Below are 16,284 nucleotides of genomic sequence, written 5' to 3' on the forward strand. Positions count from 1 at the left end.
AACACAGTGCTTTAGGCCGGCGGGAAGGCCGGGAATCGAACCCGGGAACTCGGAGTGGCGTACCCATGAAAACCTCACACACTACTCGACCACGGAGGTCGTCAAAAAAATATAGTGATATGGAATAAAAAAAAACATTTGAAGACTTTATAGGCACTTTCAATAACGATTTTATGAATAATATATTCATGTCAATGTCGGATGTTGAGAAAGTATATTTTATCGAGAAAAATCCAATACAAAATACAAAGCATGTAATAATAATTATTAATCTTATATCCATCGACGTTTGTGTACAACTTTGCTTCCGATATTTTCTTCAGTATAAAAAGTATGCCACTCTGACTCACGGCATATAAACTACCCATATCCATGCAAAAAATGCACGGCGGTCGATTACTCCGTTGCTGAATAATTTTGCTTTTATATAATAATATAACCAGAGATGGCTAAGTTGTTAGAACGTGTGTATCTTAACCGATCATTGCATGTTCAAACTCAGGCAAGCGTTACTGAATTTTCATGAGCTTTATTTGTATTTGTAATTCACCTCGAGTCTTGCGTTTTCAACATATGAATGTTATTGGTAGAAGAAGGTCTAAAACTTCCTCAAGAGGAGATGACGTCTTATTTAACTTTATTTAACATAATTATTATATTTTCAGAATAATAAATCACATCATCAAAATTACCTTTAACTAGAACTCTTTAAATTAAGATAATAGCATAGACTGTTTCGTGAAATGTATTGTTTACTTATAATAATATTTTTTATCTGTTCACCACAGACATAAAAAGAAAAAGAAACACGATCAGTTGTATGGTCAATATTGTTGCAAATGGGTAAAACCAAATCGAGGAGGTTTCGATTACTCCTGAGGGAACGTATGGGGTTTCCGAATCGTGACCTTCGATAGTTATACCCAACACTCAGACCTCCCGGCATTATGTGTGCCTTCGAAATCCTCCTAATCCCTTGTAGGTTCTCGAAAAATATGACCCAACCTTACCTAATAGAGATTTCGCCGTGGCCCGAGATTTCTTTTACTTTAATAAATCCACCTTTTTCTGACCAAATTGGATTATTTTCCACTGTGCGGTTAAATACTGAATGGGCTATCGGTATTTTTTGCGCCTCGGGTTCATTTTATTGATGCTTGCTATATTTTTGTTGGGCTCGACTCCCTAAAAAGCATATTTTACACTGGCCTTCATTTCCTCGGTAATATCGATTCCCGTTTTAGTAATGGCGTAAATGGGAAACGTTGAAAAGATAATCGCGTTGACAAATGAAGTTGACTATAAATGAGAATGAATTCTTTTAGTATGTAACGATATTCAAAGATATTTACGGGGTCTAATTTCACGCAGACTGATTTCAATTTATAGGTTTACATTATAATAAAGCTACGTTCATAAATAAAAATTAAATAAATTTAGTTCTATATTTAATTGAAAATGTTTTTTTTTAGATAGGTACGTCCGCCAGCCTATGCCATAAAAAAGTATCACATTTTCTAATAAAATCATTAATATTTGTCCGGACATACATAACATTACAGTGTATATTATTTATAATATTCACCATATACTACCTATACACAATATTCGAAGTTGGATCCAATAGATACGTCTCAAATGTGACCCAACGATGGGATCTGAAATGTTATGTAAATTATTTACATAGTAAGGCAAAATATTAATGTATTTCCGTGGTATAAATTTCAATTTGAAATAACACTCGCTTATAATTTATACACCGTTACCTTATATTCATGCAACTAAGCTTATATGCTATCATATTTACGTTTAATTTTTAACGTTAATAAATAATACAAAAAAGGTAAAGATTTTAAAATATATAGATGATAAAAATGTGTATATACATATGTAATTGTATTTAACTAATATTATTTTGTATTTTTAAAAAATGAAAATGTTGAAAAAGAGTAACTACTAAATTTCTTGCCGGTTCTTCTCGGTAGCATCTGCATTCCGAAAAGGTGGTAGCTTCACTTAATACAGTTTAAAAAGCCTACATGAATAATATATTATATCTTTACTAACATCACTGTTTGCGTATAATGTCACAAGTACTAATAATTTTTCTTTCATAAAGTTTCAATGAAATTATTGCTGTAATTTTTGCGAGTGATATTATATTTTTATATGAGTTTCTAATTATAAATAGAACCAGTTCGACCACAGTTTCACAACCACAGAGTAATAATCAATAATATTTTAGTTCCGGAATAAAGAATAACTGTTCCAGTGAACTTACTACCCTACCCTTGTATGTGTTTATAACATCTTAGTGTTCAAATGAAAAGGGCGGTTAATCACATTGGCAATATCTATGATTTGTAGTGATCAGGTGGTTCATTTGTCTAGTCAGCTCTCCGTCTATTTTTATAAAAAAAAGGAGTAATTTCAATTTTAATATAAACTTCGTATACATTTCAACTACTGATTTAAGTATCAATAGCTTAGTTATAAACGAGCAATGGTGAGCTGAAGTTTACTAGTTGTAGTAGTTCGTTCTTGTTCTAGTTTAACGCTTAGTTTTAGTAACGAACAATAATATATATAAATCTGCGTACAAATGTTTGACCTTCCTTCGAAGTTTGAAAATTTATTTATTGTTGCATAGTTAGGCTGGATAACGATATACCATATTAACTTCTGTACCGTATATCCAATCGTCAAAACAACCGACTTTTTTATATAAAATAACAACGTCGGTATTCCTAATCTATTCTAATAAATGGAGAGGCCTTTTTATTGTATTGCCTTAATCAGAATATTATTAATCTACTAAAACTTATATCAGAACTAACGAGTTTCTGACAAGGCGTCAGTGTTTAATAAATGTATATTCTTTAGTTTAAGTTTGTGGTTTCTCCCGCCTGAAGTTTAGACTATTGAAGTTTTAAATTTTTAATGTTTAGTTGCGAAATCCATGTTCTTTAATTTTTAAAAAAAAATATATTTTCAATGTTAAATCAATACGCCTTGATATCAATTGGGCTTGCTTTGGAGAGTTTTGGAAAAAACTCTCTCGTAAGAAGAGGAGGCTTTTGTTCATTAGTGACATTCACAAAGTGTTCATTTATAAAGTAAAAGTAGTATACTTTTACTTAAAGTATGATGAGTTTTTCCATGTTTCCAAATTTAAATTAACTAAGAATATAATAATAAAATTCGGTCAATCAAAATTATCTTTATCGTTTTCTTTATGGTTTATTGTTATGTTAATATTAAATATACCAAAGTAAATATAATTGTATTAAATATATGTAATAATTTCAACGACGGTGCCAAAAGTAGCGAGGTAATAGTTCTCTTTTTTGCAGCAATCTCCCAATTTGACTCGACGACTGCTACTCGTTAACTAAATTTGGCAGGTTTCCCGTTTTTATGCAAAGCAACGGGCCGACCTCAGCGACCTCTTAATGAGCAAACCAGAACCAATTAGTTTACTATAAAAACTTTTCTCACTTTTATTTTTCGGTAATTTCACTAATCGACAATTTACTTCAGAAAAGTTGGTCATTAAATTCGGTAATAGAACTAGTGATGTTTGAAGTAGTCGATATCGAGTATCGTTTTTTAAAAACTTTGCTTAGTTTTAGTATTCAAATATCATAAATATATATTTCACTGGTAACATTTAAGCCTTCAATATATTAATGCATAAACTGTGACTAAATATCGACAGAGTCTCTCATCTCTCCATCATCGACCACATCTTGACATAGCACTACATAGTTACACTTGATACAACGGTCAAGAACAAAAAGCCTGCAGATCTTAAGGGTTTATTTTTGTGTTTTTTGATAAGAAATTTAATAGCGTCTCGGAGTTTGGGAGGTGATAGTATTTCTATCGTGCGTCAGAAAGCACATTATGCCGCAATGGTCTTAAGAATAAGCAAAAGCATATTACAGAATACAATAACATATATTATAACCTGATATGAATTGTCTAATAGGCCACCTGATGATGATCTAAGATGTTATGTCTCTTGTGCCTCTAGTTACACTGGCTCATAACCTCTTTAAATTGGAAAACAACAATTTTAGTAAATATTAATGTTTGGTGGTATAGTATCTAACGAGAGCGGTACCTACCCAGATGGGCTTGAATAAAACCCAGCCAAGTAAAAATAAAATGTACTTATGAAAAATAAAATACGTTTTTGAATGGGAAAATCTTACAATGCCCCTTGGAGCTACGACCGACTTGTATGCCGTGACGGCAAACGTCAGGTATCTTTCTCCCTCAGCTCTGTCGTTGCTATATATTATAATAATAATATAAATACGGTAGTCTGTGTTTTTATTTATTTTCCTTTATATCTTTTTATTATAAATGCTTTCAAAAACCGTTTTATTTCGATGCTTTACTTCTGCCGGGCTTCCCGTGATGACTAGAAAGTTTAGAACTCCAATGCGGGTTGGTGATCAATTAGAAAAATGGCTTTTTAAATGGTTCTCTTAATAATAAATTATTTTTAAGAATAAACATAGCAATTTGATAAATGCATTCATTTCGTTCATAACAACATCCTTGTGATATTAGTAAAGTCGTTTACAGATATTTCAGTCTTTAAAAAATGGTGTGTTCCTATTAAGTAATTTTAACAATACTAAACAAATAACATCCTGACAGTATAATTTTCCAACCTCGTCAAAACGAGGACAAACTCGAGGGGTTTACGTAGTAGTAGCCTTTAACATCAACTAATCAAATCGATATATATATATATATATATATATATATATAATTATTGTTTTGTGGTTCGAATTACACTTGTTCTTGCAAAATTTGGAATCGATACGACAATTATAATTAGATTAGCACCGTTTTCGTAGATTGTTTGTTTAGTTACAAATCAGTTAAATCTATATTTATCGTAAAAAAGTTTTCACGATAAATAGAGTATATTTAAAATATCTAACGTTTATACAACATCCACTCATTTTTCGTGTTCGATAAAGTCCGTGGTTACGTTGATTCCTCGCGTGTCAAAACCTAATACAGCTCATCGCTATAAAAATACCTGACATAGGCATAAAAGTCACACTCGTTCCTAGAAAAAGCGTCGTGAATTTAAAATATTAGCCGCGTCTATTCCATTAGGTCTGGGTTAAAAAAAGGTAAAAGAATCAGGAGGAATGGATGGAAATGATTATTTTCATAAAGCTCCGTAGCTTTCTTTAATATTTCAACGTTCACTGAATGTTATTAAAATTGTTTTTTTTTTTTTTCTTTCCTGTTAAAGGAATCTTGTGCAAAGCCACCAGTTATTCGTTATATTGAAAATTGCTATGGTTTTTTGATTATAAACTATTTACAAAGAATTTAATTTTTCAAGATAAATATTTATATATATAATTATATTAAATTAATATAGATTTATTTATGTAAATGTAAAGTGATAAAATGAAATTACATATAAAAATACTGTTTATTGAAATTGAAGAAGTTATTTGCCATATAACTTCATGCCATGACCCTAAGGAGCAAAGCCGTAACCGTAAACGTCAAGCAGTATGGCGATCTCTATGAAAAATACATGACGTATGCTTGTATAAATTTATATTTATCGCGGGTAAAATTACTTTAGAGCAACATCTATATACGGTAGTGACTCTAATACAGTTTACGTGTATATAATGGATACAAATAATCATACATGTAAATTTGTAAATCAAATAATGTACTTCTCAGACATGTCATGAATTTTGTATATTATTCGTATATAGTAACTAAGTCTTGTACAAAACATATTTAAGCATATTATGTGAGCTCTTGAATTTTATTAATATGTAAATCTTAATAACTTCATCAATTTATAAAATTATAAAAGTAGATTTGATAAATGAATATATTTTATTTAATAAAACATACTTTTATATTATTAGTAGAGAACACTTCGAAAATACAAACCAATAAATCGAGCGGGTGTTCTCTGCACGTGTCATTTTGAAGCGCTTTACATTCGCTGTGGATAAAATATGTATATTTAATACAAAACAAGCACGCCCTTAATCGATTCTGGTGAGATGCCGAATGCATTTCGAAGAAAATAAATAGAGAACAAAAGAATAGTTTTCGGGCGTAAAGGAAAAGATTTGTAGACCGTATTCTTTTTGTGAACCCACCGAAAGAAAATTCGCTCTTATTTAAAATCGGCGAACGATAAGTTCGGAAAAATCGGTAACGCGATTCCTTTTTTACGTATGCGATTTTTTCTAAACTACAAAACAAGTTAGTGTTCGATTTCGCGTATATTTATAGAGGAAAATATATTTTTTTATATATTTAATCATTTAGAAAAACAATAATTTTGTCATTTACTTTTTCATCCAAATGCCTAAATTTATTGTTATAATCGTGTACTTTGACACTCGGATAATTCGCAGAAACTGTATATATAAGGTTCACACAATATTTTTGTATGTCCCTACAATTAAATATGTACTAAGCTGATTTATTAGAGATAACGAGAACAAGTTCTGAGTCCAAGGGATTACGATCGAATCGGCAACTTTCCGCTAAGCTATTGAATCTGAAAAAAATTGTAGAGCAAGTTCCTTTTAAAAATCGAAATTTTTTTTTCCAAGTGGCTCTTATAATCACTTGTGAAGCGTCATTATACCAGATTAAATTATATATAAATCTTCAGAATGTAGAGCCCTTGAGAAAACACTCAATAGTTTTTTTTTTTTCAACAACAAAATTAGATAGGTAAGTTAATAAAATACAATTATGGCATTAATTATTTTGTATGAAAATTAAACGATAGTATATAATATTCTGCCAAATAAATCGCTTTATTTAGCAAAGTTTAGTAACTTAAAATAAACATACTTTTTTTAATTTTTGATAAGCTAAATTAATAATGTATTTGGTTCAAATGCCACGCCTTTGGACTGAAAAATTATATTTATAAAAATAAACATTATATTCATTACAATTACCTTATTAGATTTTTTTTTAAAGCATTGGTTGGCGGACGAGCATATGGACCACCTGATGGTAAGTGGTCACCACCGCCCATAGACAAAGGCGCAGTAAGAAGTATTTACCATTCCTTTCATCACCTATGCGCCACCAACCCTGGGAATTAAGATGTTATGTCCCTTGTTTCTGTAATTACACTGGCTCACTCACCCTTAACTTAACCGGAACACAACAATACAGAGTACTGTTATTTGGCGGTAGAATATCTGATGAGTGGGTGGTACCTACCCAGACGGGCTTTGCACAAAGCCCTACCACCAAGTATTATTAAAATGATTTATATTTAGTAAGAAATATATAGCACCAATACTATGCGCACATATTTATTTGATAAATATAATTTATTAATCAAGCCAAAGGCTTAAAACCAAACCATTTTCAAATTTAATAATAAATGACAAAATTCCAAGCGACTACAGGCATGCTTAATAAAAATGACCCCTCAAAGTTATTCCACGACCGAGCTGCCATTAAAATACAACGTACTGGACAATCCATTTGCAATCAACAGAACTTCAACTTTATATCACAATGACATTAAGGTTGAAAATCCCAGTTCATATAACGAGTACTGTGTAGATTTTTATTTTTGAAATCATAATATAAGTACAAAGCAACTGACAAGCGCATTAATAAAAACTTTCGAGACCGCTGCAAAGGGAAAACTCAAATATGACGCTTTGTTTCAATTCATTTGGAATTCAAAACATGCTATGTCCCACCCGATGTTATGTCATGTAATTTATGGTCAGTTTGAACGGCGTCCGACGAAGCATAGCTAAACTTTCGGGCTTAGGATTTATACGATCAATGGAACCTTCATATCAAGAAGTTCTCTTTACTATTTAAATAAGAATGCGACATGTTCGGAGTTCGACAATCACATTATTGAGTATTTAGTAAATTGTCAAAAATAAATCTGTCAAAATAACCAATTAAATAATAATTTTAAAACTTTTCTTGGGTTTGGTCTAGAGTTAACAATTTCATGTCGAGAAGCAGTTATGTCTTACCGATGAGGGCTGAATATTGATCGCGTTGTTGGGTTAGTGGCTACATCATAAGGCCACAGTTCTCATAGTCCTTCTGATCGATTTTGGTCTAACTTAATACAGAACAGCCAACACAGGATTTTTTATAATCTCTGGAACGGCTGAACCAATTTCGACGGGACTTTCACTGGCAGATAGTGGATGTAATAAGGAGTAACTTACTATTTATTTTACAATTATATATAAAATAAAAATAAAATCACCCTACAATATCCAAATAACTTAAATTCAAACAACGCGCACGAAGTCGCCGGCACAGCTAGTTATAGTATATATTTTAGTATTCGCGTGTGGCCGTAAACAGAGGTGAACTCATATCATTCTCATTATCCGATACGACTTAAACAAGTTTAGGCGCAGGACTGTCGGTTCTTTACGTAATTTCTATGCCCCGGGAGTTTTGAAACTGTCAACATCCAAACTTTGGGATGCTACTGATAATACGACACACGGAAATAAATAACGATTCCAACGGAATATTATATTATTACAAGAACTGTCAATCCCTTACTAATTTACTAAGTGCAGTGTTATAAATGAATCTCGAGAATAAGGTAATAAGTAATATTATATAATATATTACTGTGTTATCAATTACATTAAAACTTCAATTGAATAGAACACATGAGATAGAATAAAAAAATTACAAAGCACTTTTACAAATTACACTTTACATAAAGCTTAGTAGAATTGCAATCATGCGAAGGACACGTACTGTATTACGAAATGAATCCGTGTATTAGTTAAATTACAATTGTTTTTTAGTTAAATTACAATTGTTTTTTAGTCAAAAAAATTATGGCGAAATTTTGATTTGATTTTATTTCGGAAATTGTATTATACTATCTGTGAGACAAAACGTGACGTATAAAATAATTGTCAACATATATAACAGATTTAATGACTTACATAAAAAAAAAAGACACAAAAGAATAATAACGAAGGATATTTTAGTTCTCTTCCAAGTAAAACATTAAAAAAATACAAATACCTTTCATTCTCAGTATTATTATCTCTCAATATTACTACAGTATTATTCAGTAAGCATTAATGTTTTTTCAGATCATTCAGAAACTAGCAGTTTTATTAAAAAAAAATAATCAATAATATAACCATCGTATTCTTAATATAATCGTAATCATCTTAACCGATGATCTCGGGTTCAAACCTAGGCAAGCAGCACTGAATTTTCATGTGCTTATTTTGTGTTTATAACTCTCTATATAACATCTCGTGCTCGGCGGTGAAGGAAAACACCGTGAGGATGCATGTGTCTAATTTCAACGGAATTCTGCCACCTGTGTATTCCACCAACCCGCATTGGAGCAGCGTGGGGAATATGCTTCCTCAAAGCGAGAGTAGGCCTTAGCCCAACAGCGGGAAATTTACAGGCTGCTAATGCTAATGCTTAAATCGTTTTAATATTTGCTAGGCGCATGTCTCAAAGGATTTAATGAAAGATTACGGGTTCCAGCAATTGGTTTGTTGTACAAGCGTTGTTTACATTTGAAATAATTGAAATAATATATTTGTTGTCAAAATAAAAACAAGATCAACGTATCCATCCTCTTATTTAAAGGTAGAATTGAAAACAAACGAATCGGTCTCGATAAATTCGTCTTTTATATTCCAACATTATAGAGTTACAAAGCTTTACATTCGAGTTGTTTTTATTTGTGATAAAGTCAGATATATAAAATATATTTTATGATCATTATTTTTATTCTGACATTGACACGAAATTCAACGATTCTCGTTGTTGGAGAATAGCCAGATATTCGAAGGCATTTCAAGATTGCGGCTCCACTTACTTCACTAATGGGTCGCTCTTATTTATCAAGAACAAAAGGAATAATTAAGATTGTTTGGTTTAGCTGAGGATTAAGAAAATTCTATATTTATATCATAAATAAATTATTTTTTAAACTTAGCAATGAATGAATTTAAAGCTTAAGTCGAGAAAATGATTAATAAATAAGGCATATTCCAAGATTTTCAGTTGATAAAATTATTTAGTAAGCATTCGCTGATTTTCATACAGCAGGTATAAATTTAATCGTATGAGATTATTATTATCAAACGAATAGTACGATTCAAGAAAAAGAGTCACTAGTGAGTATGTTGCCGGTTATCATATAATTATAGGTAGTTTATCGATGTAATCTGAAAATGATGAAGTAATTAATAATCAAAGAAAACCAAGTAGTTTAAATAAATAATATAATTTTCTTATAAATTAAATAATATTGACAGCAACTAATGTCCGAAATGAGTCCGTCTTACGGTCAAGACGTCTAAATATTTCGCATAAAAATATAATTTAAATAAAAAAAGGACCTCCAAACTTTAATCATATTTAAATTCAAATATATTCAAGACGATGAAATACCAATAGTAAAGCCTACAATTATTATATTAAATGTTGCGTGGTTTACTTAGCCATAAATTGGAACAAACAATATAATGTATCGCGACAAGCGATCTTTGCTTGTGATTGGCTTACGCAGTACTAATCTACATCTGACCGCGCGCCCTATGCCCTTTTCACATCGTAGAACTTATTTTGAAACTATTATCGATTTTATATTTTGTTTCAGTTTTATATGACCTGAAGAGACGGGAACGTGATGGGGAAAGAAGAAAACATGGGGAACTTTGGGTACGGTCTTTTCCAGGAATATATTATGTTTGCCTGACTTTTTCCTTTGTAATTTTATATAAAGTTTTGACCTAGTTGCATTCATATACATCGTAAAAGTGTACTATTTACTATCAAAAAAATCTACCATTTAGGGGTAGGATAAGCCTGGAAAGTTAAGAGATTTGCCAAAAATATACTTCAAGGGAATGGAATATCCTGATTTAATAAAAAAAAAATCTATAGCGCCATATTTAAAAAAAAAATATATATACGTATGTCAATTTGTTATAAAATGACATTTGCCTTGGTATCGTGAATAGCTTACGTCTTTTATTGAAAAATGAACACGGATATCCCTTCTATAGAAATGTGAAGGGATACAGCCAGTAATCTATCAGAAGGATTCCTGTATCGAAGTTATATATATTTGTCGAAGGCCAAAGAAAACAATAAGTCTAATAGAAAAGAGGTATTTATTCCTTCTAGTACAGACTATTAAATTTCTAATATATTTACATGTATATTATACGTCCATACCAAACTTTAAGTCAATGCAAAATGTTTTAGTTGTATAATTTTAACTGAATACCCTGGAAATGGATCCTTTCAATATATTTTAAGAAACAAATATTAAGAAAAAGACGACTACATATCGTAAGATAAAAACAAAAGTAAAAATAACTATATAAATAGGGTTGGTAGCACTAGCAGGATTTCCCAGTTGAATCATAATTCAATCCCTATGGACGAAAATTGAAGCCTAAATCACTAAAACATAATTATGTAAAAACAGGCATTTTACTATCATATTCTAATGATAAATTTAATTCATTTCTCTGCATGGATTATGCGAAATTATCAGAAGCAGGCGAAACAAGTAACATCCTCGTTTTGTTTTTTTTTACTAATTATCGCGCTGAAATATTTCAGGAGAGTCTTCTATATCATTTTCTTAGTTGTTTCTCTTTAAAATCTGACTCTATTTACGTACCACCAAAGTAAAATATAAGATGCTTATAATATTATACTATTATTTGAAACCAACACGAGTTTATATGAAATGAAAATTTATTCAAACAAACTACAAAATTATTTCATACAAAAACCCGCGTGTCTTGTCACTCATTATTTTTTTGTAAAATGGTTTTATTACGAAAACATAAAATGAATATTTTTTTACTGTAATTCAATAACCTAAAGGATTATGACACGAATGTTATAAGCTTAATTTAATCACTATTATTTTTATATATTTTTATCCATTTATTTTATTTCAAAGAGCTCTACAATTTGCCTTGTAGCTTACGTCCGTTGCATATATTTAATAAACGAATAATATTATATAATGAATAATATAACTTTGATGAATAGTTGTATTATATCGAAAAATTTGCTATGAATACTATTGTTTTAATGTACTATGCAGAGTCTGTAGAGATACAAGTGATAGTGGTTAGTAAAAGTGGAAAACTAAGTTTAAATTATTATATTCAATTATGTTTAGTCTTTTACCTTTTATTCTAAACCAAAATATTGATATAATAATATTTACTATTTAAGACCGACATAACCAATTCCTAGAGTCCGTGAGGTGTGTCAACACAGTATTGCGTTTATTCTCTACAAATACGAGTTAAAATTGTAGGATTTCATTGTTCATTTATTGTACAATTGTAATACCTAGCAATCCTGGTCGACTCGACCCATTCATCCATTATTCTACAACCATACAATGCTTTACATTGACGTGTTTCGTTGAGTCAAATTAGTGAACCAGTCTCTAGTCATAACTAGTATCAATAACAGTTGAAATTGAAATATAGTCAGATGGCTTAGGTGGTTTATAATTTTTGTTGCTCTATAATTTTTATTTACTTAAAATATATGTCGTGGAACTTCATCGAACATATCGGATATCGATCAGATGCGTTGGACTTTCGTGAAAATCAAATGATATTTTTGTGATAGCAGGATCTGTTACGAAACTTGTAGTTGAACTACGATATGTGTACCAAAAACCAGTGCATGTTGTTTCACTAACGTTTATTTTGAAGCCGCAATAGTTCCACGGTATTTCGGTGGATTTTGTTAGTCTGGAGAAAAAATAATGTAATTTTCGTAATACCAGGTTTGGCTAGACTCCTTTAGAAAATAAAATTATATTACAAAAAATAAAATATTTTAAGTTTATATGTTTAAATAAATAGTCAATAATCAAGTATTAAGCTTTTCGTAAAAAATGTATATGTAACCATATTGAAATATATTTGATTATAAAATAACTAAAACCTTATTTTATAAGACGAGATTTATTTCAGCATATTTACGTTTTTTTTTTTCAAAAATCGAACTGCTTACTAATGAATTGACTTCAATTTCATTTCGTAAGATCTTTTATTTAGATTACCTTACATTATGATTTTTTGTTATGTGGCTCAAATATCATATACAAAATGTTGTTATTAATAAGAAAATAAATTATTGCATAATTTACCTGTAATGATGGTATTTTGCGTCGCAGTCGGGGATGTGGACACAGCGATGAGGACAAACGCTAACAAAGTCCGTTGCGCTGAGCACACAGGGTACATTGCGTTTAATCTCTTGCCAGCATTGATTCTAACTTCACACTCTGAATAATGAACTCCCTGGGCATCTGATCCGACCAGATTTTTGTATCGTCCAGATCTAGAACAAATGAAATTATTATTTATTTTATAATATTCAATAATTTATAGACACTTATTTTATTTTTTTTTTTTCTTTCGAAAGAAGCTATAACATACAGCTATAAATTTCTTAAGAATAAACTAAAACTTTTTAATTTCGGGTACGATCATCGCATGTGCTTAAGTAAGTATTAAAATAATTAATATATATTTGATACATTAACCAATAGAATAAGAAAATAAATTAAAGCAAATATTGATACGTCTTTCTATTTTAAAATATTATAATCCACATAAATTATCAAATAAGATCTCAAGTATTTAAATAATGGAGATACGTATAGTTGCCAAAGTTGCCAACAAAAGTTAGTAATGTAATTTGATGAGCCAGTCAGCCAGTCTTCTTAGACTGAAATATCTTTATTTCAATAATATCACGTCAAAACAAAAAAAAAACCGCAATAAAGACGTTCTCAGTCAAAATCAGAATTAATCCGCAACAAACAGGTGATATAATACAGGTCACGCTTAATAATTAAAATTAATTACACGACCTGTCATCTCTTTCACGCTTCATTAGCTAGCCTTTGTGTGTGACAGTGACATAACATGGTTTAACTAAACAGTGATGAATCACGGCCATTAATAAGGATATGTTATAATGAACTAACTTCGGTGAAGCTGATGACGTTGATCATTTACCTAGTCTTATTTATCTCTTGCTGTAACGTGAAAATAAACATTGATATAATGTCGTAATTAACCGTTGAAAATTGCTTTATATTTAGTTTTAAATAAATTTTACTATTCAGTGTGATTTTTAAAAATAAAATTCTATATGTATTTATCCAGTAGTGTTGTCTATAAGAACTCAATTCGCAAAACGCAATCGTAAAATTCTAGTCAAAGTCGAATATAATTTTCTGACATTTCACAGTCGTGTTATGCGATGAACTCTACTTCAGATATGGTTTTATATTTAGACATTGACAACATAACATCATAAGAATCATAACGTCTTTTTTTATTGGTTATACGAATGTGTTAAAGCCCGCATAGGAGCTACCCACTTGTTTATTAATTTAACGCCAATAATGATGTGAGATGAGTGAACGACTGTCATTAGTTGAGGACGTACTCAAGATCAAATAAATTATTAATATTTTTTTGATTGCTGTAATCTACATGGCAAGCTTATATTAATAAAATAACATGGGAAAATTGATCTGAGCGAAACTATTCTGTCAACACTTCCTTAAACGAGTTAGAGCTATTTTGTGTACAAACGCAAAATAATAACAAGTATTTTAATTATGAATCTAAAACTTAAGATCGGATTCGTTTTCATTACTATAAAACCGGGGACCGTTTTATTTTAATATAACGAAATAAATTACTTACATACATTATAATATTTAAAAAAATAGCATACAGTTACAATTATAATTTTTTTTAAATTCTTATAAAATTAGGAATTTTACATTTAACTATTGCCGCATGTATATTATATATCATATATTATAATAAATTAATTAAAGAGTTTATCAGCTGTTCATCAGCGCTGCCAAATCATATACTCAATAGCATTTCATAATTCTTACGTCATATTTTTTTGACATTTCAATTTAAATTCTTGACAGATATTGACATAAGCGATAAAACAATTTCCCACTCGGTCGAAAATATAATAATCGGCAATTTTCACCAATCGGACGAATAATTAGATCATTCTAAATTCGAGAATCACGTCGCGATAAATTTAAATAATTTTACATCACAATAAAAGGTCAGAGATAGACGGTTACGAAATACAAAATAACATTCCGAATTGGTGTGTTTTTTCAATATATATTTTTGAATTCCTCAAAAGTTCTTTCATCATTTATATGCTTTTACGTAATTAAATTACATTATATATATACATATATATATAAAAAAATCGCTTAACCGAATCCGCTGGGCCGAAATAAAATTCAACGTTTTATATTGCGCTGGGACTCAAATACGGGGTTCGAGAAAAAGCAGCGAAATTGAATTATACTTCCCCATCAGTATGTATAAGATTGATATTGAAGAATAAATCGTTTTCACCGCCTCACTCATGAAGACTGTAGTATAAAAAACGTGCAGTAAAAATGTTTCTCATCGCTATAAAATATAAAGAAGATAACTTAGTGAAATCGCCTGAATTTTTCATTAAAATAAAAAGGAACTGATGTAATTTTTTTTGTTCAAACATTTTTGTTACCTTACTTTGTTATTTTTTATAAGTCGTCTAAACTATTGAACATATTAATAAATAAGTAACCTTTTTTACGAAATAAGAAATAAAAAACAGGGAAAAATCAAATTTACATAAATATATATTTTATAATTGGCACATAAGTATAACTATTTTTAATTGTTGTAATAATTTTAGGCAATCTATATATCTGCTATCATTTCATATAAGAAATCAAAGGTCGTAACTAATTGAATTTAAAAACCAGATGAATGAATTTCAGAAATAAAAATAATCTTTGTTATTTGTAGCCTCAGCTTGGCTATTGAATATTGATATTTATTTCAATGTCAATAAGGATTGAAATATTTTTTTTCAAGAACTTAATGAAAAATTTTCGCTAGCTAAATATTGACTCGTCAATTAATCGGCTTAAGAGTACCAATTAATCAATTGGGTATGCGGTGCTGCGTTAGCAATAGACTGTACGAACCAATTTCTAGAATTTTAATAGAGTACGTCTAGGTCGGTACTCTACCTAATAATAAAGCCAAAGTCATATAAAAATATTTTTTAAGTTATACTTATTCTGTGGCGCATTATATTTATTTTTAATTTAATTTAAATGTTTATGATTTTTTTTTTATTTGCAGGTTGAAATAGAATCGACGT

At 30.0% G+C, this 16,284-nt stretch overlaps 1 protein-coding gene across 3 annotated transcripts in view; it reads right to left on the bottom strand.

The window, feature by feature from the left end:
* LOC125077595 (nephrin-like) overlaps positions 1-16,284 on the bottom strand; it is a 224,493-nt gene that overhangs the window by 151,074 nt on the left and 57,135 nt on the right. For all 3 annotated transcript variants that reach the window (XM_047689556.1, XM_047689557.1, XM_047689555.1), the window contains exon 2: positions 13,217-13,410. In XM_047689556.1, the coding sequence (XP_047545512.1) occupies positions 13,217-13,313 (97 nt within the window). In that variant the 5' untranslated portion in view covers positions 13,314-13,410. The remainder of the gene's footprint in view (positions 1-13,216; positions 13,411-16,284) is intronic.

This window comes from Vanessa atalanta, chromosome 4, assembly GCF_905147765.1.
Source record: "Vanessa atalanta chromosome 4, ilVanAtal1.2, whole genome shotgun sequence".
Taxonomy (NCBI): domain Eukaryota; kingdom Metazoa; phylum Arthropoda; class Insecta; order Lepidoptera; family Nymphalidae; genus Vanessa; species Vanessa atalanta.